Source organism: Neoarius graeffei, chromosome 3, assembly GCF_027579695.1.
Source record: "Neoarius graeffei isolate fNeoGra1 chromosome 3, fNeoGra1.pri, whole genome shotgun sequence".
NCBI classification, from domain to species: Eukaryota; Metazoa; Chordata; class Actinopteri; order Siluriformes; family Ariidae; genus Neoarius; species Neoarius graeffei.
In genome coordinates this window covers 98,174,001-98,200,541 of record NC_083571.1, presented here as the reverse complement: position 1 = coordinate 98,200,541, position 26,541 = coordinate 98,174,001, and the positions used below count along the sequence as shown (strand labels likewise).

The 26,541-nt window shown below is 42.1% G+C and overlaps 1 protein-coding gene across 2 annotated transcripts; it reads left to right on the top strand.

Annotated features, from left to right (window-relative positions):
- The first annotated feature begins 7 nt into the window (after positions 1 to 7).
- ubxn2a (UBX domain protein 2A) lies at positions 8 to 26,442 on the top strand. Of its 2 annotated transcripts, none has more exons than XM_060917749.1 (7): positions 8 to 105; positions 15,889 to 15,951; positions 16,071 to 16,194; positions 20,073 to 20,182; positions 20,306 to 20,443; positions 25,166 to 25,327; positions 25,571 to 26,442. In XM_060917749.1, the coding sequence occupies exons 2-7, from the start codon at positions 15,893 to 15,895 to the stop codon at positions 25,752 to 25,754; spliced, it is 777 nt and encodes a 258-aa protein (XP_060773732.1). In that variant the 5' UTR covers positions 8 to 105; positions 15,889 to 15,892; the 3' UTR covers positions 25,755 to 26,442. The 2 variants fall into 2 exon arrangements, with proteins under 2 accessions (XP_060773732.1, XP_060773733.1); XM_060917750.1 differs by having other exon boundaries at positions 16,064 to 16,194.
- Positions 26,443 to 26,541: the final 99 nt, after the last annotated feature.

Below are 26,541 nucleotides of genomic sequence, written 5' to 3'. Positions count from 1 at the left end.
ACGTCACATAAATGGCTGCTGCATCTTCTTGTGTGTGTGTTATTGCTGAGAGAAGCTTCAGAAGCTCAGGATCTGTCTGTAGGAATCTTATGGCATGGGAAACTGGTAATAACACGTTGATGTTTTATCTGGATGTTTTGATGTGGGTTTGAGTGTGATAGTTAGCCTGCTGTACTCACTGTTTATACTAGTCGTGTCTGAATGACGCGTCATGCTGTGTCTGTGTTTCACGAGCGCTCTGTCTCTCTCTCACGCGCTCTTTACGTAATTCTGTCGCAGTGTCAGGTGGCAGGTTTTAGTGTTTATATTCAGGTGTGTTGGAGAGTATTTAAACACTATAACTTGCCTGTTTACACCGCCTATACGTACCAGTCACACTCATCTCTTATTTATAAGGACAGAAAGTGAACACTGGGCTTTCATCTTGAATTCTTACGTCATCCTTGGTTGTTGTTGTTGTTGTTGTGTGTTTTTGAAGCGACAGAGGTGACATGGTTAATGCATGGAGGGGGATTGGAGGGGTGGAGTATACTGGCATGTCATATGAACCTCTGTACAGGAACCTGATAGCAGCAGGGATATTTTGTTGTCAAAACAAGGCCCAGAACGGGTGGTGCATTGTCCCCTCACAGCAAGAAGGTTATGGGTTCAAGCCCAGTGGCTGACTGGGACCTTTTTGTGTGGAGTTTGCATGTTCTCCCCGTGCCCTGTGTCTGCATGGGTTTACTCCAGGTTCTCTGATTTCCAACAAGATCTCATCTCATCTCATTATCTCTAGCCGCTTTATCCTTCTACAGGGTCGCAGGCAAGCTGGAGCCTATCCCAGCTGACTACGGGCGAAAGGCGGGGTACACCCTGGACAAGTCGCCAGGTCATCACAGGGCTGACACATAGACACAGACAACCATTCACACTCACATTCACACCTACGGTCAATTTAGAGTCACCAGTTAACCTAACCTGCATGTCTTTGGACTGTGGGGGAAACCGGAGCAGCCGGAGGAAACCCACGCGGACACGGGGAGAACATGCAAACTCCATACAGAAAGGCCCTCGCCGGCCCCGGGGCTCGAACCCAGGACCTTCTTGCTGTGAGGCGACAGCGCTAACCACTACACCACCGTGCCGCCTTCCAACAACATATATATACGAAAGCAAAGGGGAGTCCCATATACGATTCGTACATTGGGGGAGTGCCTGTTAGAGAGCGCACTTGTCCTGGGCCATCGGCATAGTGAGGTAGGGTGGCCAGTTCCTTTCCTCGCCGCCTTTAACTTCCCCAGTGTTTCCACCAGGTCCCCATTCACTGCTGGGTGGACAGGGAGCGAGCCCCAGATCCCTGTCGAGCCGAGGCTCGAACCAGGGACCGTTCGCTTAGCGGTCAAGCGCTCTAACCACTTGGCCACCTGCGCTCCCATGTATATACAGTACCAGTCAAAAGTTTGGAAACATCTTCAAATTCCATGTTTTTTCTTTATTTTAATTAACTAAAAGACACTTCGTGTCTTAAAGTAATGACTGACTGTTATTTCTCTTTACTTAGTTGAGTGGTTCTTGACATAATATGGATTACTACAGTTGTCGAACAGGGCTATTTACTGTATTTTTATTATTTACTCTTTACTGGTTGATGGTGTCAAATGCATTAAGAAGGCAAGAAATTCCATTTTTGACAAGACACACCTGTTAATTGAGAAGTATTCCAGGTGATGACCTCATGAAGCTGGTTCAGATAATGCCAATAGTGTGCAAAGCTGTTATCAAGGTAAATAGTGATGACTTTGAAGAATCTAAAAGATGAAACATGTTTTTTTAACACTTTTTTTTTTTTACCATATAATTCCATATGTTCCATATGTTATTTCATAGTTTTGATGAGTTCAGTATTGTTCTACAATGTAGGAAAAAAATGTAAAAAATAAAAACATCAAATTTGAAGGTGTTTCCAAACTTTTGATTGGTAAGGTTGGTTCGTATCGTGAAATACCGTGACCGAGGTCTTGAAAATACTGACCAAGGCGTCAGTATTTTCAAGACCTCGGTCATGGTATTTCACAATACGGACCGACCTTAAGCTGGTAAATAATATAATTATTTTTTTCTTTACCAAATTCTAACAGAAAATAAGAGCACCCGAAAGGGAAACCATGTTTAGAACAAACCCGCTACAAGCTCATTTTCGGCTTTCTCCTGAAATGTTTTCTTTTATTTCGTCTTCATCAGGGTAGTAAAACGTGCTTTCACGGTCGATATTGTTATCCATGCTGTAAAATTAATGCTATTATACTGAGAAATGTGAAAATAAATGTTGACAAAAATTGCTACGATGTTTGTTGTGAACGAGCGAGTTGCCAAAGGTTCCGGAAACCAGGGTCCGGACCGCTCGTGAGCCAATCAGAGCACACAATTTGATGGAAACCGGACCATGAAAAAAATAAACGTAGTCATGTTAACTGGCTAAGAAGAATCCATCCATTTTCTTCGGCTTATCTGGATCCGGGTCGCGGGGGTAGCAGCCTAAGCAGAGCAGCCCAGACTTCCCTCTCCCCAGCCACGAGATGTAATCTCTCCAGGTCTGCCCTGAGAACCTCCCTTGGGAGGCATGCAAGGGGCATCCTAATGAGGTGCCCAAAGAAGAAGGCTAAGAAGAAGAACAACTTTATTCATCACATACTTGTGAAATTCCTGTCTGCATTTAACGTACACACATGAGCAATGAGCACACCCAGAGCAGTGGGCAGCCATGCTACCATAGCAGCGCCCGGGGAGGGGTTGGGAATTAGGTGCCTCACTCAAAGGCACCTCAGCCCAAGGCTGTCCCGTATTAACCTAACCGCATGTCTTTGAACTGTGGAGGAGACCAGAGCACCTGGAGGAAACCCATGCAGACACATGCAAACTTCACATAGAAAGGCCCCCCCGCCAGCTGCTGGGCTTGAACCCAGAACCTTCTTGCTGTGAGGCGACTGTGCTAACCACTTGCACCACCATGCCGCTACTCTAAATAGGGTCCATAGGTCTGAAATGTGTGTGTGTGAGTGGTTGCTTCCCAAACCCAGAAATGGGAGGGTTGCGGCAGGAAGGTCATCTGGTGTAAAGCTATGCTCCGATTAATATGATATGTGGCTCAATAGGGTCCACGTGGATCTGGACCTGGCAACAGTGCTGGACAAGGGGGAAGAAGAAGGAGATGATGATGATGGCCCCAAACCAGGCCTACGAGGGTACTTCAAAAGGTTCTCGACCTCACCCAGAAAAGTCACAGGAGAAAGATTGTTATTGCATTATTTTTTCAACATGGTCTCCTTTAACTTCATTGCACTTAGTCCACCAATGTTCATGTTTCGCTATCCCTTCGTGGAAGGAGGTCACATCTTGAGCCTCCAAATCCTCCTGAACAGCATGGATGATTTCATCATCACTCTGAAAATGGCAACCACGTAAGTGGGATTTCAGTTTGGGAAATGGATAGAAATCAGATGGTGCCAGGCTGGGTGAGTAAGGTGCATGGGGCAACATTTGGCTTTGCATAAGGTGCAAAGTCATATTTGGATGCTTTGGTCACTGCCAGCTGTGCTGTGTGGGTGGGTGCATTGTCCTGGAGCAACAGCATGCCAGCTTGAAGCTTTCCTCTCCTTTTTTCTGTGATTTTGCTTCTTTTATTTGAGTTTTTGTGGACGGTGATATAAGTCTGTATAGTATACAGTTATGCCCCAAAATGGGAGTTATGCCCCTTGTTTCTGGGTGAGGTCAAGAACTTTTTGAAGTACCCTTGTAACCACAGGCTGTGATGCTCATTATGACTCAAATTTGAAATTGTTGGGACATGAAATGTTCATAATATCAGGCGTGTCATCACAAAATGAGTTCAGTAGGTCCAAAAAAGGTTATTTTGTTGGGTATTCTAAATATACAGTTCATTATCTTTAAAACAAAAGGTCATTTTCTTAAATTTGGTGCAACCAATCCAGAGGAATGAGTGAAAATGTTTACGTTATCATCATCTTAACAGAAAATCAGATTTGGGGGAAAAATTAGCTATACGCTTTGTGATGTGTAATTTGGAATCAATTCCTTGTCCACATTTATTTAACCTACAAAGTCATCAAAGTTGTTTTTCTGTATACTATTAGGGATTGCATTAACATACAAAAACATTAAAAAAATGCATGTTTAGAATTTTAACGCGTTCCAGGACACAGGGCTCCTACTTGAAGAATTTTTCCTGATTGCCTTGGCAAATCTGTTACAACCCCGATTCCAAAAAAGTTGGGACAAAGTACAAATTGTAAATAAAAATGGAATGCAATAATTTACAAATCTCAAAAACTGATATTGTATTCACAATAGAACATAGACAACATATCAAATGTCGAAAGTGAGACATTTTGAAATTTCATCCCAAATATTGGCTCATTTGAAATTTCATGACAGTAACACATCTCAAAAAAGTTGGGACAGGGGCAATAAGAGGCTGGAAAAGTTAAAGGTACAAAAAAGGAACAGCTGGAGGACCAAATTGCAACTCATTAGGTCAATTGGCAATAGGTCATTAACATGACTGGGTATAAAAAGAGCATCTTGGAGTGGCAGCGGCTCTCAGAAGTAAAGATGGGAAGAGGATCACCAATCCCCCTAATTCTGCACCGACAAATAGTAGAGCAATACCAGAAAGGAGTTTGACAGTGTAAAATTGCAAAGAGTTTGAACATATCATCATCTACAGTGCATAATATCATCAAAAGATTCAGAGAATCTGGAAGAATCTCTGTGCATAAGGGTCAAGGCCGGAAAACCATACTGGGCGCCCGTGATCTTCGGGCCCTTAGACGGCACTGCATCACATACAGGCATGCTTCTGTATTGGAAATCACAAAATGGGCTCAGGAATATTTCCAGAGAACATTATCTGTGAACACAATTCACCGTGCCATCCGCCGTTGCCAGCTAAAACTCTATAGTTCAAAGAAGAAGCCATATCTAAACATGATCCAGAAGCGCAGACGTCTTCTCTGGGCCAAGGCTCATTTAAAATGAACTGTGGCAAAGTGGAAAATTGTTCTGTGGTCAGACGAATCAAAATTTGAAGTTCTTTATGGAAATCAGGGACGCCGTGTCATTCGGACTAAAGAGGAAAAGGACGACCCAAGTTGTTATCAGCGCTCAGTTCAGAAGCCTGCATCTCTGATGGTATGGGGTTGCATTAGTGCGTGTGGCATGGGCAGCTTACACATCTGGAAAGACCCCATCAATGCTGAAAGGTATATCCAGGTTCTAGAGCAACATATGCTCCCATTCAGATGACGTCTCTTTCAGGGAAAACTTTGCATTTTCCAACATGACAATGCCAAACCACATACTGCATCAATTACAGCATCATGGCTGCGTAGAAGAAGGGTCCGGGTACTGAACTGGCCAGCCTGCAGTCCAGATCTTTCACCCATAGATAACATTTGGCGCATCATAAAACGGAAGATGCAACAAAAAAGACCTAAGGCAGTTGAACAACTAGAATCCTACATTAGACAAGAATGGGTTAACATTCCTATCCCTAAACTTGAGCAACTTGTCTCCTCAGTCCCCAGACGTTTACAGACTGTTGTAAAGAGAAAAGGGGATGTCTCACAGTGGGGAACATGGCCTTGTCCCAACTTTTTTGAGATGTTGTCATGAAATTTAAAATCACCTAATTTTTCTCTTTAAATGACACATTTTCTCAGTTTAAACATTTGATATGTCATCTATATTCTATTCTGAATAAAATATGGAATTTTGAAACTTCCACATCATTGCATTCTGTTTTTATTTACAATTTGTACTTTGTCCCAACTTTTTTGGAATTGGGGTTGCAGATAATGATGTTTAACAAACAAAGCAAAATTGAACAGAATGAAAAGGTCACAGCATTGCGGTCGCCATATAGAGGACTTTCACGTGATGTCATCGTAACTGCAAATTTGTTTACACGGCCATGTTGCCAGGCGAGCTTTGTGTTTGACAAAGCTCAAGTGTACACGAGTGATTGTAAGCCCAATTTAGTAAACATCTACAGGTAAACTTGTAGAAGTTACATCTAAAAGAACAATGCCCGAGACCTGTCGTGCTTTTGGATGTAATAACAGATGTGGAGATAAGCCTGGTTTAACTCTTCACCGCTTCCCAGTGAACCCAGAAAGACGAGAAAAATGGCAAGCTGCAGTTAAACAGGAACACTGGATGATAAAAACATTCCCGTGTGTGTGGAGAATATTTTATATCAGGTTAATGTGAAAGTTCTGTGCAACGTTAAAATGTATATCTGGATGTGGGCTTTGGATGTAATATATTTGATTTAGACCTAACGCTTGGCTCGAATAGCAGTATGTTTTATGTACTGGTAATCTAGACAAGGCTAAACGCCATAAAATAGGCTAGATCTCAGCCCTGGTTTGTTTATTACTATTAGAAGTTTACCTTTGTCATAATAAGGTATTTTTCTTTGTTGGAAATTTCCCATAACATTCTGGCATGCACGAAACCTGCCTCAAAATATTAGTCGGCATCTGTACTTTTATTTGCCTTTAGCATTTCTGGTGTATTTAGAAGTCCAAATACTAAATAGTTCAAGGTGTTGTAGTGTCCCAAATCTGGTAGCTGGTTTGCCAAACACTTTTCAAGTGGAATAAATACAGTTGTGGGTAAATTAAGAAGGCTTTGTTTTTTTATTTTTGTCACATGTAAACTCAAGCGAAATTCCTCCTCTGCATTAATCCATCTGAAGTGGTGAATAAGTATGTGTGCACGGAGAGAGAGGGCGTGCACTCACGCATGCAGTGGGCAGAATAAATAAATACATTTGTAGGTAAATTTATATGGATCTGTGATGCCTGCATGTTTCAGCTTTTTGATGCAACATGATCTGCTGGCATAAAATAAAATTTTAATAATTTCAGAGAGATTGGACTGACTGCACTCAATTCAATTTTCAGTATTAACTGTCGTGTTTCTTTGCCTAGCGGTATGATGAACGCTGGGCGGCACGGTGGTGTAGTGGTTAGCGCTGTCGCCTCACAGCAAGAAGGTCCAGGTTCGAGCCCCGTGGCCGGCGAGGGCCTTTCTGTGCGGAGTTTGCATGTTCTCCCCGTGTCCGCGTGGGTTTCCCCCACAGTCCAAAGACATGCAGGTTAGGTTAACTGGCGACTCTAAATTGACCGTAGGTGTGAATGTGAATGGTTGTTTGTCTATGTGTCAGCCCTGTGATGACCTGGCGACTTGTCCAGGGTGTACCCCGCCTTTCGCCCGTAGTCAGCTGGGATAGACTCCAGCTTGCCTGCGACCCTGTAGAACAGGATAAAGTGGCTAGAGATGATGAGATGATGAACGCTGCATGAAAAATAAAAATCTGCGATGTCTGTCAGTAAAAGTACTCCTATATTCTATAAGAGGTTAAACACTTGCAAAGAATGACCGAAAAACCTTTAACTCCGTGGATTGTCAATGAAAAAAAATGGCAAGAATGTGGCCATACGCTGCGACTGTATGGCATATATATAATATATATAAACACACGCACGGGCAAAAAAGTATTTAGTCAGTCACCAATTGTGCAAGTTCTCCCACTTAAAAAGATGAGAGAGGCCTGTAATTTATCATAGGTATACCTCAACTATGAGAGACAGAATGAGAAAAAAAAATCCAGAAAATCACATTGTCTGATTTTTAAAGAATTTATTTGCAAATTATGGTGGAAAATAAGTATTTGGTCAATAACAAAAGTTCATCTCAATACTTTGTTATATACCCTTTGTTGGCAATGACAGAGGTCAAATGTTTTCTGTAAGTCTTCACAAGGTTTTCACACACTGTTGCTGGTATTTTGGCCCATTCCTCCATGCAGATCTCCTCTAGAGCAGTGATGTTTTGGGGCTGTCGCTGGGCAACACGGACTTTCAACTCCCTCCAAAGATTTTCTATGGGGTTGAGATCTGGAGACTGGCTAGGCCACTCCAGGACCTTGAAATGCTTCTTACGAAGCCACTCCTTCGTTGCCCGGGCGGTGTGTTTGGGATCATTGTCATGCTGAAAGACCCAGCCACGTTTCATCTTCAATGCCCTTGCTGATGGAAGGAGGTTTTCACTCAAAATCTCACGATACATGGCCCCATTCATTCTTTCCTTTAGACGGATCAGTCGTCCTGGTCCCTTTGCAGAAAAACAGCCCCAAAGCATGATGTTTCCACCCCCATGCTTCACAGTAGGTATGGAGTCCTTTGGATGCAACTCAGCATTCTTTCTCCTCCAAACACGACAAGCTGAGTTTTTACCAAAAAGTTCTATTTTGGTTTCATCTGACATTCTCCCAATCCTCTTCTGGATCATCCAAATGCTCTCTAGCAAACTTCAGACGGGCCTGGACATGTACTGGCTTAAGCAGGGGGACACGTCTGGCACTGCAGGATTTGAGTCCCTGGCGGCGTAGTGTGTTACTGATGGTAGTCTTTGTTACTTTGGTCCCAGCTCTCTGCAGGTCATTCACTAGGTCCCCCCCCCGTGTGCTTCTGGGATTTTTGCTCACCATTCTTGTGATCATTTTGACCCCATGGGGTGAGATCTTGTGTGGAGCCCCAGATCGAGGGAGATTATCAGTGGTCTTGTATGTCTTCCATTTTCTAATAATTGCTCCCACAGTTGATTTCTTCACACCAAGCTGCTTACCTATTGCAGATTCAGTCTTCCCAGCCTGGTGCAGGTCTACAATTTTGTTTCTGGTGTCCTTTGACAGCTCTTTGGTCTTGGCCATAGTGGAGTTTGAGGTTGTGGACAGGTGTCTTTTATACCGATAACGAGTTCAAACAGGTGCCATTAATACAGGTAACGAGTGGAGGACAGAGGAGCCTCTTAAAGAAGTTGTTACAGGTCTGTGAGAGCCAGAAATCTTGCTTGTTTGTAGGTGACCAAATACTTATTTTACAGAGGAATTTACCAATTAATTCATTAAAAATCCTACAATGTGATTTCTTGGATTCTTTCCCCCCATTCTGTCTCTCATGCCCCTTTTCCACCAAAGCAGTTCCAGGGCTGGTTCGGGGCCAGTGCTTAGTTTGGAACTGGGTTTTCTGTTTCCACTGACAAAGAACTGGCTCTGGGGCCAGAAAAACCGGTTCCAGGCTAGCACCAACTCTCTGCTGGGCCAGAGGAAAGAACCGCTTACGTCAGCGGGGGGCGGAGTTGTTAAGACCAACAACAATAACAAGACCGCCAAAGATCGCCATTTTTAAGCGACGAGAAGCAGCAGCTGTACAAACGCGAATTCATCCATTATTATTATTATTGTTGTTGTTGCTGCTGCTTCTTCCGCATTGTTTTTGCTTCGATATTCGCGCCAAGGTTTATGCAAACGTAGCGACATAACTGATGTATACAGCGACGTAATGATGTACACAACGACGTAACTGACGTATACAGCGACATAATGATGTGTCTTCTCTTAGCACCGCGAGCGATGGAAAAGCAAGCTGGTTCTCAGCTGGCTCGCAAGTTGAACGAGTTGTGAACCAGCACCGGCTCCGAACCAGCCCTGGAACTGATTTGGTGGAAAAGGGGTATCATAGTTGAAGTGTACCTATGATGAAAATTACAGGCCTCTCTCATCTTTTTAAGTGGGAGAACTTGCACAATTGGTGGCTGACTAAATACTTTTTTGCCCCACTGTGTGTGTGTGTGTTGGGACCCACAAAAAAATGCCAGGGACCCCAATTCAGCCAGTCATGTGGATCCCTGGACCCAGAACGAAAAATCCCAGCACCCTCCCTGAATATTTCGGTGACAGAATTTATCATCTCTGCCAACTTTGTTGGAGGACATTTGTGTTTTTGCCTCCGTTTGTTTGTTTGCCTGTTCTCAGCATAACTCAAAGTATTGGAACGGATTTTGAGAAAAGGTGGGTCATGGATCAAAGAACAGTTGATTTTATATTTTGATGTAAATCCAGATACGTATGCGCATTCAGGATTTTTTTTTTTTTTGGGGGGGGGGTCTGTTCCCAACATTACTCAAAACGTAATGAATGGATTTTGATGAAATTTGGTGTACAGCTTTAGTATCCTGGGCTCATGTGATTTTGATGTTGATAATACTGTATGTGGCTTGGCAGAGGTACGGTATGCACTCTACTGGGTGCCTTTCTAGTGGATTAAGAAATGTATTTACGGCAAAATTAGAAAACCAGTATATGGGTCTTTTTTAACGCACTCTAGTTTCGAATCGCTGTATCTCAGAACGAACTTGAAGGCTGTTAGGTTTTGCTGCAAAATTAAGAAGGAAGTATGACAGTGTTGAGAAGAACTGTGGCTGGTTATGCAAGATGCTCAGTAAAACCTACAGCTCATTTCCTTATAAAGCTGCACTTGTACCTGAAATGCCCTTTGCTTTTTATATATATATATATATATATATATATATATATATATATGAATGAGTGATTCCACGCTTATGGGTACTGAAATGGGGACATGAACTTATTCACCTAAAACCATTTCCTTCTTTTACCATCAGGTCACAAAACATGTAATCTTTAATGAATGATATGTTAAAAGATAACTTTAATTTTCTGAGATGTAATAAAAACATATTTATATGCCAAAGTCAAGCCTATGAGTTCCAAAATGATGTCTGTTACATTACTTCTGTTACGATTGTCCATCTCGTGTCTGTTACAAATTAATTACAATCTAGCTATATACCATGTGAATCTTATTGAAAGAATGTGTATGTTTATTCTACTACACATGTTTATTAATTATATTTGCTAAAACATCACCTTCCTATGTTTCAAAAAGTAATTCTACATTGTTAAAATTGAGAATATATATGTCCACAACACTTCTGTTACGTTCTGACTTTGGCATATAAATATGTTTTTATTACATCTCAGAAAATTAAAATTATCTTTTAACATATCATTCATTAAAGATTACATGTTTTGTGACCTGATGGTAAAAAAAAGAAATGGTTTTAGGTGAATTTTTAAAAATAAGTTCATGTCCCCATTTCAGTACCCATAAGCATGGAATCACTCATATATATATATATATATATATATATATATATATATATATATATATATATATATATATATATATATAATCAGAGGCGATTTCTCAGAGACAACAAGGGAAGCCGAGCTTCCCCTAAAATTCTCTCCCCAAACTGCGGCATCTATGACGTTGAATTCTCATTAAAACAATAACTTGCATAACATAATATATGCCCAAGATTGTATTTACGTTCATAACTATCCTGTAACTTATTTGAGTGATGTCTGACGAACTTGCAGTTCGCTACGAGAATCACCTTTGCTGCCAGGCTGTAACCAGCGTTGCCAGATACTGCTGACGTTTTCCAGCCAAAATATGTTCAAAACCCGCCAAAATGCACTTAAAACCGCACAATCTGGCAACACTGGCTGTAACCTTTCTTATTTCAATGGGCTCTATGGCTGGCAGCCAGGTATCCGTTGCAGTCTATGAGAGGGCTCTGAACAGCCAATTTCGGCTAGTTGTTATTGGTTAAAATCGACAAAATCGTCACTTCCAGGGAAGCTGGGCTTCTCTGGGACTAAACGAGACAGTGGGAGGGACAAGAAGCCGGGCTGATAAAGGATTATTGGAGGTAGTGTTTGAAAGACATGAGGAGGGCGAGCTCTGTACTTCGGCGTCGGCGAGGAACACGGAAGTATGATCAGTCAGTCCTCAGCGGATGTTGAGAAAGTGTAGTCGTGTGCCAAAGTGCTGTCCGACTTTCTTTTCATATAAACGTTTCTTCTCATTGATGTCTCTGTACATTACTCTGTAAATAAATGTAAATATTACTCGTTGTGCTCCGTTAACTTTCATCCATTCTATCAGTTTGATCATTTGCGAATTCACTCATTTATTTCATTTGTAGTTCAATCTGGTTGTAGGCTAGCTTGAGCCTTATTGGGATCTGCAGTGCTAGCTGCTAACAGAAATTGGTGAAGTCTCTGAAAAGCACAACCAGCTAGTATGACAGGGTCACAGACCATTTTCTGGAAAAGGAGCGGAGGGCAGAATTTGTGTATAAATAGTGTGCATCATATAATGTTCATGAATCTGAAGTGTATATATTGTTCAGTAATGTTAAGAGAATGGTGGGCTCTGTGTTATAGGTTATACCTGGGTATAATATTCAAGGTTCTGTGTGTTGCATAGCCTACCTGGTTATGAATTTCCAGACTGTGTTGCAGAAGATGTTCAAGGATGTGTTCCACAGCTGGGTGTTGTGTTAAAGACTCTGTGTTGCATATCAGGGTATGATGTTCAAGGCTCTTCGTTGAATAGCCAGTGATTTTTGGATGTTTGATATTTTTGATTAAGGATATGAGGCACTAGCCTGGCAAGCCAGACTATAACATGAAATGTACAAGCAAAAATACTTTCTGCCACTAGGTAGGGTTGTCTAGTTCACTATGCTAATGGGGCACACCTTTCTATGCTTTGATATCCGGCCTACAGGTTTTACGATGAATGCGTAAAATGGGCTTCCCCTGTTTTAAAAACCAGCAGCCGCCACTGATATATATAAAGCAAAGTGTTAGCACACCAAATATTGACTGTTTCATTTATTAATGTTTACTGCTCTTTATACTTTTAATTTTTTTTAATGTAGGAACATTTAATGTCCTTTATTTGTGAAGGTATCTTTGCTCTACAGCAATCCAGCCACTGGGGGTGCATAAGCGTACTCTTGGTGCCAGTCCCAAGCCCGGATAAATTGGAGAGGGCTGCGTCAGGAAGGGCATCCGGCGTAAAACTGTGCCAAATCTAACATGCGGAATGAAGAGAGAAATACCATACCGGATCGGTTGGGACCCGGGTTAACAACGACCACCTCTGGTACTGTTGGTCAACAGGGTGCCGGTGGAAAGTGTGCTACTGTTGCGCCAAAACGGAGAAAGAGAGGGGGGAGGCGTGTTAGGAAAGAGCGTGAAAGATGGAAGGGAAGGAGCTTAGAATTGAGGGTAGGAACACTGAATGTGGGAACATTGACTGGCAGAGCGAGAGAGTTAGCAGGTACGATGGAAAGAAGGAAGTTGGACATTGTGTGTGCAGGAGACGAGGTGGAAAGGAAGCAAGGCCAAGAACATTGGAGATGGATGCAAGTTGTTTTATTATGGAGTCGATGGAAAGAAAAATGGTGTTGGTATTGTTTTGAGGGGAGAGTTGGTCAGCAGTGTGATTGATGTGAAGAGAATGTCAGAGTGATAGGCATGAAGTTGGAGAGTCAAGGAGTGTTAGTCAATGTTGTGTGTGCTTCTGCCCCACAGGTTGGATGTGAGAATGAAGAGAGAGAGTCTTTCTGGGAAAAGATGGATGAAGTGGTAGAAAGTATACCGAGGGAGGAGCACGTGCTGATAGGAGCAGATTTCAACAGACATGCTGGCGAGGGAAACTGAGGAGATGAGGACGTGATGGGCAGATATGGTGTAAGAGAGAGAAATGTGGAAGGGCAAATGGTGTTGTTGTTGTTTTTTTTTAAAAAAGGGTGAATTTGGCAATAGTCAATACATACTTCGAGAAGAAAGAGTAGCACAGGGTGACATTTAAGAGTGGAGGAAGATCTACACAGGTGGACTACATACTCTGCAGAAGGGTAACCTGAAGGAGATTGGAGCCTGTAAAGTGATGGCAGGGGAGAGTGTAGCTAGACAATATCGAGTGGTCGTGTGCAGGATGAGCTTGAAAGTGAAAAAGGGGAAGTGTGAAATAGTGGAGCCGAAGATTAAGTGGTGGGAACTAAAAGAGGTTGAACATCAGGAGGAGTTTAGGGAAGAAATGAGACAAGCATTGAGTGGTCATGGAGGTCTGCCAGAAGATTGGAATACTACTGTTGTACTAGTAAGAGAGGCAGCAAGGAAGGTGCTAGGGTGGTCATCGGGAAGGAGGAAGGTGGTGGAACAAAGAAGTGCAGGAAATTATAAAAGAGAAGAGGCTAGCAAAGAAGAATTGGGACGATCAGAGAGACGAGGAAAGCAGGCAGTTATACAGAGAGACGAGACAGAAGGCAAAAAGAGCTGTAGCGAAGGCGAAAGCAGATGCAGACCAGGAGTTGTATGAAAGACTGGAGACCAAAGAAGGAGAGAAAGACCTATACAGACTAGCTAGGCAGAGAGACAGGGAAGCGAGGGATGTACAGCAGGTAAGAGTGATGAAAGATGTAAATGGAAATGTGCTGACAAACAAAGAGAGTGTATTAAGAAGGTGGAAAGAGTACTTTGAGGATTTATTAAATGAGGAGAATCCAAGAGAGAAAAGGTCAGATTCGTTGGAGACAGCAAATCAGGAAGCAGAGTTGGTTAGTAAGGATGAGGTGGGGGCAGCCATGAAAAGAATGAAGACTGGGAAAGCAGTCGGACCAGATGGCATCCCGATTGAGGCTTGGAGATGTTTGGGTGAGATGGCTGTGGAGTTCCTAATAAGATCCTAGAGAATGAGAAAATGCCAAATGAATGGAGAAAGAGTGTGCTAGTCCCAATATACAAGAATAAGCGAGATGTACAGAGCTGCAGTAATTACAGAGGAATAAAATTGATGAGCCACACCATGAAGCTATGGGAAAGGGTATTAGAGGCGAGATTGAGAAGAGAGGTAGCAATCTGTGAACAGCAGTACGGGTTTATGCCAAGGAAGAGCACGTCGGATGCAATTTTTGCTTTAAGAATGTTGATGAAGAAGGCCAGAGAAAGCTACATTGTGTGTTTGTAGACCTGGAGAAGGCATACGATAGAGTGCCGAGAGATGAGTTATGGTATTGTATGAGAGAGTGGAGTGAATGAGAAATATATTAGAGCGGTGCAAGACATGTATGAGAACAGTGAAACAGCAGTGAGGTGTGCAGTTGGAACAACTGAATGGTTCAAGGTGAAGGTGGGACTCCATCAAGGATCTTCTTTGAGTCCTTTTTTGTTTGCCATAGTGATGGATAGCTTGATGGATGAAGTGAGGCAAGAGTCACCATGGAACATGATGTTTGCGGATGATATTGTGATATGTGGTGAAAGTGAAAAGGAGGTTGAGTTGGGTTTGGAGAGATGGAGGTATGCATTGGAACGAAGAGGAATGAAGGTGAGCAGGAGCAAAACAGAATACATGTGCATCAATGAGAATGGGGATGAGAGTGTAGTGAAGATGCAAGGAGTAGACATAAAGAAAGTTGGTGAATTCAAGTACCTGGGGTCAACTGTGCAGGAAAATAGGGGCTGCGATAGTGAGGTGAGGAAGAGAGTGCAGGCAGGGCGGAGCAGTTGGAGAAGGATTTCGGGAGTCATTTGTGATAGGAAAGTCCCAGCAAAAGTGAAAGGTAAGATGTATAAGACAGTAGTGAGACCAGCTGTGATGTACGGATTGGAGACCGGACCCTTAACGAAGAGACAGGAGGCAAAGTTGGAGGTGGCGGAGTTGAGGATGTTAAGGTTTGCGATGGGAGTGACAAGGTTGGACAGGATAAGGAACGAGCACATCAGAGGGACAGCACACGTGGAGAGCTTGGGAATTAAGCTAAGAGAGATGAGACTGACATGGTATGGGCACATCCTGAGAAGAGATGCAGAGCATGTTGGAAGGAGAATGTTGAGGATGGAGCTGCCAGGCAAACGAAAACGAGGAAGGCCAAAGAGGAGGTACATGGATGTGGTGAGAGAGGACATGAAAGTGGCAGGTGTGGTAGAGAAGGATGCAGAAGACAGGGAGCAATGGAGACGAAAGATCCGCTGTAGTGACCCCTAATCGGGAGCATCCAAAAGAAGAAGATCTTTGCTCTACAGCATTTCTTTTCATGTTCAATTTTTTTCACAGTACTGTACTTTTTTTTTCTCTCTCTTTATGTTCCAAGACTGATGAGAGAAGACGTTATGAAAGACACTGATTTACGAGAAGGCGTCGAAGATGGCCCATGGTGAGCCTGTTGTGTGATAATTTCCAGATAATTAAACATAGGGAAGTAATTTAAATGTTTGTCTAAGTTGTTCTTTATTGTTGTACCCTCATTACCATTATTATGTAATGAGCTCTCAGGTGTGATGGTGCTCAAAATGATCACGATGATGAAGAGGAGACCCCCATAAGGTCGAGTTTCTCTGTGGAGGACCTTCTAGATGAGGTGGAGAAGATCAGCAGTGTTCCTACATGTGGCAAGAAGGTTCGGTAATTTCTACTTCTCAGACTAATTTGTCAACGTTATAACATAAGGCCACATTCTATATGAATGCATTTGTTAGCGTGAATCCAGCAACAAGCAGTGGCAAACCGTTACTATTAGAGCTGGGACTTCAGCTCAGCCAAAACTTGGCCAGACACACCAAAAAAGCAAGAGGGCAAAGGGTTTTGCAAGGGATTAGTGGCAAGCTGCCAGGTAGCTCCGTTGTGTGTAGCTGTCGATGTTGATTTTAAAAGTAAGTAAGTAAATTGTATAGGGAAATGAATACTTTAAAGCATATACGCAGAGCCATGGCCTCACTTTTTAGTTTATAAATGCCTTGAGACCTCAAGAATGGCACAGGAATAGCTTTAAGCGTTAACAATAAATCTAATATAGTAATTTTTACGATTAAAGTGATTTTATATAGGTAGTGGTCTGAGTGAATGACCTTGAGATCCATAACGTCACAACAGGAAGTCTATCGTCTCATCACCATTTCCACTATACTAAAACACAGAGCTCACTGCAACTCTGATCCTCCATTTTGAGCTAATTTATCGCCATGCCATGTAGATATGTTTTTGGCCGGTGCAGCAACATGACAGAAGATGGATTTACGTTGCATTCATGGCCCAAGAATGTTCAAACTGCAAAGGTTTGGACGCGTTTTGTGAGAAGTTCATGAGCACATTGGGCGGCTACGAAGTGGTCTCTCCTCTGCTCTCCACATTTTACTGAAGACTCGTACGAAACCTCTGATCTGTTGAGGAGCGTTGGCTATAAGCCTGTATTGAAAGAGGGTGCAGTACAAACAATTAAGAAAAATAAAACAAGAAAAGGGGAGTATTTTATTTTTTTAAAGTGAGTTCAGTTGCGGGCGGCACGGTGGTGTAGTGGTTAGCGCTGTCGCCTCACAGCAAGAAGGTCCGGGTTCGAGCCCCGTGGCCGGCGAGGGCCTTTCTGTGTGGAGTTTGCATGTTCTCCCCGTGTCCGTGTGGGTTTCCTCCGGGTGCTCCGGTTTCCCCCACAGTCCAAAGACATGCAGGTTAGGTTAACTGGTGACTCTAAATTGACCGTAGGTGTGAATGTGAGTGTGAATGGTTGTCTGTGTCTATGTGCAGCCCTGTGATGACCTGGCGACTTGTCCAGGGTGTACCCCGCCTTTCGCCCGTAGTCAGCTGGGATAGGCTCCAGCTTGCCTGCGACCCTGTAGAACAGGATAAAGCGGCTAGAGATAATGAGATGAGATGAGATGAGTTCAGTTGCACCAGTCCTCCTGGAGCGTGAGCCAAGGGTTGTTGGTAAAACTCGGAACGGAACGGGACAGGACATATCACTCGGGTAGTGACCTCTCTGCGGTTGTTGCTAAAACCGGTGACGTTCCATCCTGGGTTTTAGTAATTGCCTGAGCCGAGCAGTAATGGCGGAGTACACCGTATGGAGAGAATGAGTGTAGCAGCCGTCTGATTTCTAAACTAGATATTGCTGCCATCTCGCCTTTGCGTAGAAGAAGTGAATGAACGGAGAACTGAGCGAACAACTGAAAGTCAGATTGTTTAGAAACAGTCAGTCACAAGATCGGCCTTCAAGAAGCAAGAACACAGATGGGTAAGCTCCGCCTCTCATTTGGATAAAAAAAAAAACACATTGTTTACCTGCATTTAGATTAATACATGTAACTTGTATTGTGTGTTTAAGTTATAATATAATCTTATATGATTTTCATTTGCTTCAGAATGTGATTTTCAGTTCATCTGATTTATTTAATTAGCCTTTTATGTTTTATCAGTGAAAATGCATGCATGTACATGTATGTTGCATAAGTTATAACACCTGTCCTGTTTTAATGAGAGTCAACCCACAATCAGTGAAGTCAAATCAGTCTTAGTTGAGCAAGTCAGTAACGTCATTTCTTACTTTCACCATAAATTTTTATTTATATGACTTTGGTCTATAGCTGTAAAAAGCCTCGGCCTTAAAACCGGTTACCGCTGTGACGTCATGCACTCAGGGCTGGCTGGCTCAGCGGGGCAGCTCGAATGCCAACTTTGCGGTCGATTTTAATTCTCAAAAATATATTTTTTTTATTCCCATTTATGCAGCATACAAGAGTCAAGGATGGAGATACTATCCACTCAGAAATGTATTTAAAAATAAAGGTTCTGCGTATCTGCTTTAAGTATGAGTGAAAAATACTGGTGTGTGTGTGTGTGTAACCGACTATAACTAGTCGGATACTCATAATAACTAAAAGTCTTTTATGTGGCTAATAGATGATGCAGAGGAGGTGAAGAGTTGATCTGCCAGCATTTATTCTGGAAAACAATGACTGACGGGGCTATAAACACATGGAGACAGGGGAAAGAATTCTGGCATCCCCCTTTCCAGACACCCCAAGCATGATTTAAAAAAAAAAAAATTACATGCTGTCTGCTACATACTGTTCAGCAGGCTGGCTACATTACACTGTGTGAGATAAAACAGACTAATAGTCGTGCACTTGCTATTCGTATAGTGTATTTTACAATGTGCAATAAATTAAATAAATCATACAGTAATGAATAAAATATTTAACAGAGCTTAAGAGTTTTCTTAACATAGTCAGGCAAACATACCTGGAAAACAATGACTGACAGGGCTATAAACACACGGAGACAGGGGAAAGAATACTGGCATCCCTACAACATAATACACCAGTTAACACCCAGCCAAATGGCTACTCAGATAAACACTACACTTTGCACACGGAATTTTACGACGCTAATTTACATATTTGATCCGATACGAACTGCGGATATGCATCAAAACATCCTTACATTAAAAAATAAACATCATATCTTGGGGGGGAATAAAAATATACTGTATTAACTAACGAATATTGTCCATGCGGAATTCCCGAAGCCAGCTTACCCCTTTCCAGACAGCCCAAGCACGATAATGTCTACAGGTGTGTTACACTAATTAACGCCCCATCAGAAACAATAGTGGAACCATTAACGGAACCCAACAAATTAACATATTTTACAATATAGGGATTTGGGGGAAGTTCATTTAAAAAACAAAAACCTTGTATTTCATATGAAATAATGACATTGCTACATATGTGTGTGGAAGAAGAGTCTGGAGACAGAAGTCTTAGTGTCTCAGGCTTTAAAGATTTTTTTTTTGGGGGGGGGCTTTTTTCACCTTTATTATTGGATAGGACAGTGTAGAGACAGGAAATGAGCGGGAGAGAGAGAGACGGGGAGGGATCGGGAAATGACCTCGGGCCGGAATCGAACCCGGGTCCCCGGATTTATGGTATGGCGCCTTATCCACCTGAGCCACGATGCCCCCAGTGTCTCAGGCTTTATTAGCATTCATGAACACTACTGATGAACGCTACACGGGCTGGAAGGTGACTTCACTGTGCCGGCTCGGAGGTAAGCTAGCGTTGGCCTTCAAGAAGGCCAAGGGCGATTTAAAATTTTTGGTCCCTCCCACTAGAAGTCAAAATCTGATTGGTTAATTCATTTCTCACTTCCTATATAAACATACATTGCCATGGCCTTCTGTCCCGGCAATGAAGTCTTAACCAATGAGTGAGCCAGCTCTAAACTCTTCTCAGCTTACAGACAACAAACAAACAAACAAAAAAAATCTCACTGGATTTTAATGTTTTCAGGCCAGTAATCCTTTCATTTATGAAGCAAGTTTGATAGAAAATGAGGCCAAATTAGAAGCGAATAGTTATAATGAAATTATGAAAGAAATTAAATATAACATTTGAAATGCTGATACGTTTGGACCTGATGGTTCCCCTCTAGCAACAGCCTTGTGTAGACCTTGACCTATGTGCATTTTAAGGTTGCTTTGCTCAGCTGCCTTTGTTAATGCAGGTGGAGATTGTGGTTAGACTGTGGAAAGATGGCTTTACTGTGAACGATGAGGATTTGCGCAGCTACTCCTCAGAGGAGAATCAGGAGTTCCTCGAAGCGCTTAAACGAGGGTAAGGAATTGTCCTAGCCTGTGATTATAATAATGATATACATGCACACAAATGTCTCCAACCACAGTGTAGCATGCTCCAAAGTCTCTTCCATGTGTTCTTAGTAAGAAAATCTGTTTGCAGGGAGTTACCTTTGGAATTGGAGGGAAGAGCAGATGAGGAGGAGCTGGAGGTCAGTGTGGAGGACATGAAGGATGAAATGTATGTCCCAAAGAAGAAGACCTTCCTGCCTTTTAGTGGCAGAGGCTACAGACTGGGCAGGTAAAAGAGAGTCTTTCTGTTAGTTCTATCAATTGTGGGAATGTGACTTGTTATTGTGATGCGATGACGAGAGTGAAATGCAGAATGGTTCGACATGAAATGCATGAATTAAGAAGTAGGTTTTGTGAAATAACTATGTAAGCTTTTTTTTTTCTCGGTTAATCTATGCTGTGATGCATTTCAATTCCACCAGTTACAACAAATTGCTTGCATAGGATGAGATGCCAATGGGTTGGTTCCTGAGCTCTTGGTGGTGTATTATGATTCCAAAAATGGGCCCTTTTTTAATTTATTTTTTATTATTATTTTTTAAAGTCAAGCTCTGTGTAAAAGTAAAAAAAAAAACCTGCCAGATTTACAAGTTTCAATCACACTGATTTTCTTCATACTGATGTGCATAGCAAAGCTAAATGCAGAGCACATTCACAGCATAGCTCATTTTGCATTTAATGAATCCCACAAAACTCTATAAAAGATAACGCTTGCCATAGTGCCAAGATCAGACAACATTAATTCAGCCCAATTTTGACAAGTGTCTGGCCCATATATGAATGTTTGGAATGATGAATGGGCATTGTAGTGCGACATAATCAAAGAACAGTGATGCGGCATCTGGGATGCCCAACGAAAAGTCGAGCATGTTAGAATTTTTTGGATTTTTCTCGCCTTGTTTCACAACTCCTACGATTGACAATTTCTTGACCATCCTCCCTGATGACTTATAAGGACATGAACAATGATTGGTCAGGGTCAAACTCGTCAAGTTTATTTTTATAGCGCTTTTAACAATAGACATTGTCGCAAAGCAGCTTTACAGAAATTTAATGATTTTAAACATGAGCTAATTTTATCCCTAATCTATCCCAATGAGCAAGCCTGTGGCGACGGTGGCAAGGAAAAACTCCCTCAGGCAACACGAGGAAGAAACCTTGAGAGGAATCAGACTCAAAAGGGAACCCATCCTCATTTGGGTCATAACAGACAACGTGATTATAACAGTTTTAACATGAAGTCTGTTTTGTTGATGTTATAACTCTTCATTGATGGAAACTTGAGTGCAAAACTGTTCATGACAACTGCAGTCCTAAAGTTAGCAAGTTAACTGTAGTCCTCAACAATAAAAGCATTACTGTAAGTGTCCAGAGCGTCTTCGAAGTGTGACTTTCAACTGTCCGTATGGGGCCGTCCTCCACAGGAGTGTTGTGATGAGACTCCCGCCAGACGTAGGGCATCAGGATGGATCAGGCAGGTCCGAGGAGCAGAAGAGGTCAGCATCTCAGTCTCAGGGTCAACATGTAACTCAGAGGGACAGACAGAGAAGGGTGGGAGAAAAAGAGAGAAAACACAGGTTGTTCGGTATGCCCAATGTCACCTAATGAGTAAGAACAGTGTACATTTTGTGCTGAGTGCAAGCAGGTACTCGGGCAAAACTATCTATGACAGCACAACTAAAACGGGAGAGCCAGAAGGTAACACAGGTATGAGGGCGCTCTGGGACATAAAGCAGTCAGCCACTACACCGACAACAAACACAAGTGAGTAGAGGCTGACAGCATCCATACATCCCAGTTTACCAAAACATTGTCTGAGGACCCTCCATACCTACTCCTTTACCTCATAAACACCATTAACAAAAGGCTTGACTAAACAGATATGTTTTCAGCCTAGACTTAAATGCTGAGACTGTGTCTGATTCCCAAACACTACTTGGAAGGCTGTTCCATAACTGTGGGGCTTTGTAAGAAAAGGCTCTGCCCCCTGATGTCACCTTCACTATACGAGGTACCAACAGATAGCCTGCACCTTTTGATCTAAGTAGGCGTGGCAGGTCATAAAGGACCAGAAGTTCACTCAGGTACTGTGGTGCGAGACCATTCAGTGCTTTTTAAAGGTCAATAGTAGTATTTTATAAATGATACGAAATTTGATTGGGAGCCAATGCAGTGTGGATAAGACAGGGGTGACGTGGTCATATTTTCTAGTTCTAGTAAGGACTCTTGCTGCTGCATTTTGAACTAACTGGAGCTTGTTTAAGCACTTATTGGAACATCCAGACAGTAAAGCATTACAATAATCCAACCTGGAGGTAACAAAAGCATGAACTAGTTTTTCTGCGTCATGTAGTGACATTAAATTTCTTATCTTAGCAATATTTCTGAGATGAAAGAAAGCTATCTGGGTAATGTTATCAATAGGAGTTTCAAAGGAAAGACTGGGGTCAATAACCACTCCGAGGTCTTTTACTGTAGTGTTGCCAGTCTCCCAACTAAGACAAGGCAACAATTTATGGCACCATGATTGCCTAATCTGAGATGGTGACCATTGTGAAAGAGAAAAATATTGTGTAGTTTGATCTGAACATAAGCTGAAGGCACAGAATGGTGAAAGAAAAGGAATTTCTGAAAGGCAGAAGTGGAAGTTATTTTGACTCACTGTACGCCAATAAAAATATGATTATTAAACAGCATGACAGCATCTGGAAAGGATGAAATCTGGAGAGAAATTACAGAAAATGTTGAATCAGGTGTGAAATAAGTGAAGTGAAACAAAACAACTTGACGTGTAAATGGACAAAAATAAGATCTCGACACTAGACCAAGGTGATCAAGGACACCAAGGACCTCACGCAAGCAAACTGCTTGTTTAATTTTAAGTGTCTTGGTGACTGTCAGTCTCTCGCACACCAGCGTGGCCCTCCACAATACCATGTTGGAAAAGCAGGAAGGCTTATGTTAGAGGAAACCTTATGTATTCTGAATGCCTGATGATGGCACGCAGCACATTGGAAGAGGAATATAGCGCATTGCCCATTGGTTACTTTCTTCTGGTTCTAAAGTATTGCAAACATTAAAAGAATAAGCCATAGCAAGCAGAATTAACTTATTTGTCTTAATTTATGGATGTATTGCTTCAACCCCATGTTTGTTTCTTTAAATAAGACCATTGATATGAAAAGATTTGGGTTGCACAACATCTTTATTAAATTTGTGTGCAATTTTTAAATAAATAAGCTAATTAAACTTGACAGTATGTCTATGTATGAAATTGCAGGAAGTATAAAATTGCCAGCTGTATTGTTTGAAGCCTGTCAGTCAAGATTCATATTCGTGAGTGTCTTTATAGGGAAATTTTCACAAACTCAGGAGCTCTTGGAGGATGCGAACATTTCTCGGAACTAACAGGATTTTCATGTGTGTCAAAGAACAAGCCAAGCCAAGAAGCCTTTATTTGTCACATGTATAGTCAAGCACAGACTTAAGCACACGGTGAAAGTAAACCTCTGCATTTAACCCATCTGAAGCAGTGAGCAATGAGCAGACACCCATCCCCAGAGCAATGGGCAGCTATGCTACAGCACCCGGGGAGCAGTTGGTGGGTTAGGTGCCCTTGCTCAAGGGCACTTCATCCCAACCTCAGGCCATGGCCACCCCATGTTAACCTAACCTGCATGTCTTTGGACTGTGGGGGAAACCGGAGCACCCGGAGGAAACCCATGCAGACACGGGGAGAACATAAAAACTCCACACAGAAAGGCCCCTGTTGGCCACTGGGCTTGAACCCAGAACCTTCTTACTAAGGGGCAACAGTGCAAACCATTACATCACCGTGCCACCCAAATTTCTTGGGGAAGTAAATGCAAACCAATTAAATTAATTGGATGCAGCTTTTTTTATCATCATATTTATACATATTGTACCACTATAGAGTTATTTATCCACATACTGCCACCTTGCACATTGTCGTAATTTTTATGTTTCACGTTTGTTTTTTTTTTATTTACGTGTTTAACTGTCCTTCTCTGCATGCCTTTTAAATTGCCCCTAGAGGACAAATAAAGTGTTTTGAAATTGAATTGAATGGGGCCCTTTCTTACCAACGGTTTCTCTCATTTCCTGTGTATTGCATAACTATTGTTTATCCTGAGATTATTTAAAGTGTGTGTGGCTGGGAGAGTGGAAACTATAAACGCTGAAAAGCTAAATAAAAGAGTTTTGTTGAACTCGGTTCTGGCCTGCCATCCTTCTGTGCAGTGTGCTAATGTATTAACATTTAACCATATGGTGGCACAGTGGTGTAGTGGTTAGCACTGTCACCTCACAGCAAGAAGGTTCTGGGTTTGAGCCCAGTGGCCAACGGCGGCCTTTCTGTGTGGAGCTTGCATGTTCTCCCCATGTCTGTGTGGGCTTCCTCCGGGTGCTCCGGTTTCCCTCAGTCCAAAGACATGTGGTTGGGTTAACTGGCTACTCTAAATTGCTCATAGGTGTGAATGTGTATGGAATTGCTGTATGTTCTCGACATCCAACAAAAGTCCGCTACGGCCTTGCTTAATTGGATTGTGTGTAGCTGACATACGAGCAGAAGAACAACAATAATCATGAAGCCATGGCCTAATGGTTAGAGAAGCAGTTTTGGGACCAGGAGGAATGGCTGAAGTGCCCTTGAGCAAGGCACTTAACCCCCAACTGCTCCCCAGGCTGCTCTGGGTATGTTGTATGTTGCTCTGGATAAGAGCGTCTGCTAAATGCCATTAAGGTAATGTAACGTAACATTTTAAATGTCAAGAGTTGAACAGTAGTACATCTGATATTTCTGAAACACATTCCCACATCCACTAGGTGGCTTCTTCATTCTACTCCCCTGATCTTATCATAAAATGGTATCTTTCACATATATTGAACTTTTGATGATAAGTTTCTTTTGTAATTATTTTCCCTTGACTAGCGTGGCACCAAGAGTTGTGGTCAGATCTCGGTCAATCCACGAAGACTGCTCTGGTCCCCCGGTCCCTCCAGTGGAGCTGGATGAAGCATTGCCCATCACTTGTCTACAGATCTGGCTAGCAGATGGCCGACGGCTGGTGCAGAGGTTTAACCTTTCTCATCGGTGAGTGTAACCTCAATAGACTGGCAATATGTTGATTTATCAAATAGTGTAGAAATTCTACACCAAAACACTCTTACATCATAGCAATCAAAATGTTTATGTAATCTAAGCATCACCTTCAAATGGAGCATTATCCCCCTTACGGAATTAATCGGCTTAAGTAAGGATTTTGCAGTGGTTGATTTTAACCTTTTGATTTGATTGTGGGCTAAGGCATTAAATAATTTCTCCATCTTGTTGCAGAATCAGCGATGTCCAAGGCTTTGTAGAGAAAGCCCAGACAACAAGCTCACCGTTCATCTTGACCACATCCCTGCCTTTTCGGGAGCTCACGCAGGGGAATCTGAGCCTGGAGGAGGCTGACCTGACAAATGCTGTTATTGTCCAGCGGCCTCTCAGCACACAAGCACCTTTTGGTCACGCCTGATCGAAGTCACCTTAAAGTATGGAGAAATGTTTTTCTGGACCTTTTCTAGAACACAATACTTGCAGTGTTTAATCCTTACAAAGCTGCTTATGAGTCTATACAACTGCAGACCTCTTTGCATTCATCCAATTTGAAAACTCCACCTTGAAGAATTAAAGAATGGAAAACTTTTGTGGAAGAAATCTCATCACTCTCACCTTGTGATCTTCAATCGGAGCGCAATAACCTTGTACTGGTTGTCTAATCGTCATGTGTAAATGCTGCACCTAGTATAAACACAATAAATATTATGGAATTTATATCCAGTAGGTACGGTTTGAATAACTGACCGTCACTCTTTGTTCTTCCCTTGCTGGATGCCTTGACCACCTTCTGATGCAATGCAGTACACACATGCCACGTCTTCAATACTCAATAAATATCTGACTGAGACTGTGCTGTGATTTGATTTAAAAAAATTAAAAAAAAGTACTAAATGCACTTGACTGTGTTTATCACAGATTTGACTGAAGCTTGTGTTGCCACAATGATAATACTATTTTTGTGTGTTAAAATATTTGCTGGTTTGCTGTTATGAAATTCAAGGCAGGATTTATTTGCAAGTGGAAGATATGTACATGCACTTTAAATCGAGTGAAAAGTTCTTTTGTACTGGAGCTTTGCTTGCAATAAACCCATTAAACAATTGAGCCCTATACTGTTTCCTATTGTGCACTATTTATTTTTATATATAATTTTAAACTCAGCTGAGGCTATGCTAATTTCTCTTTTCTTAAGCATGAATGTG

What these genes read in the sequence shown, in the direction of transcription:
- ubxn2a (XM_060917749.1), top strand. Translation starts at nt 15,893, where the DNA reads ATGAGAGAAGACGTTATGAAAGACACTGATTTACGAGAAGGCGTCGAA. An exon ending in TTCCTACATGTGGCAAGAAG is followed by an intron (nt 16,195 to 20,072) that starts GTTCGGTAATTT and finishes TTGTTAATGCAG; the next exon opens with GTGGAGATTGTGGTTAGACT. An exon ending in CTCGAAGCGCTTAAACGAGG is followed by an intron (nt 20,183 to 20,305) that starts GTAAGGAATTGT and finishes ATCTGTTTGCAG; the next exon opens with GGAGTTACCTTTGGAATTGG.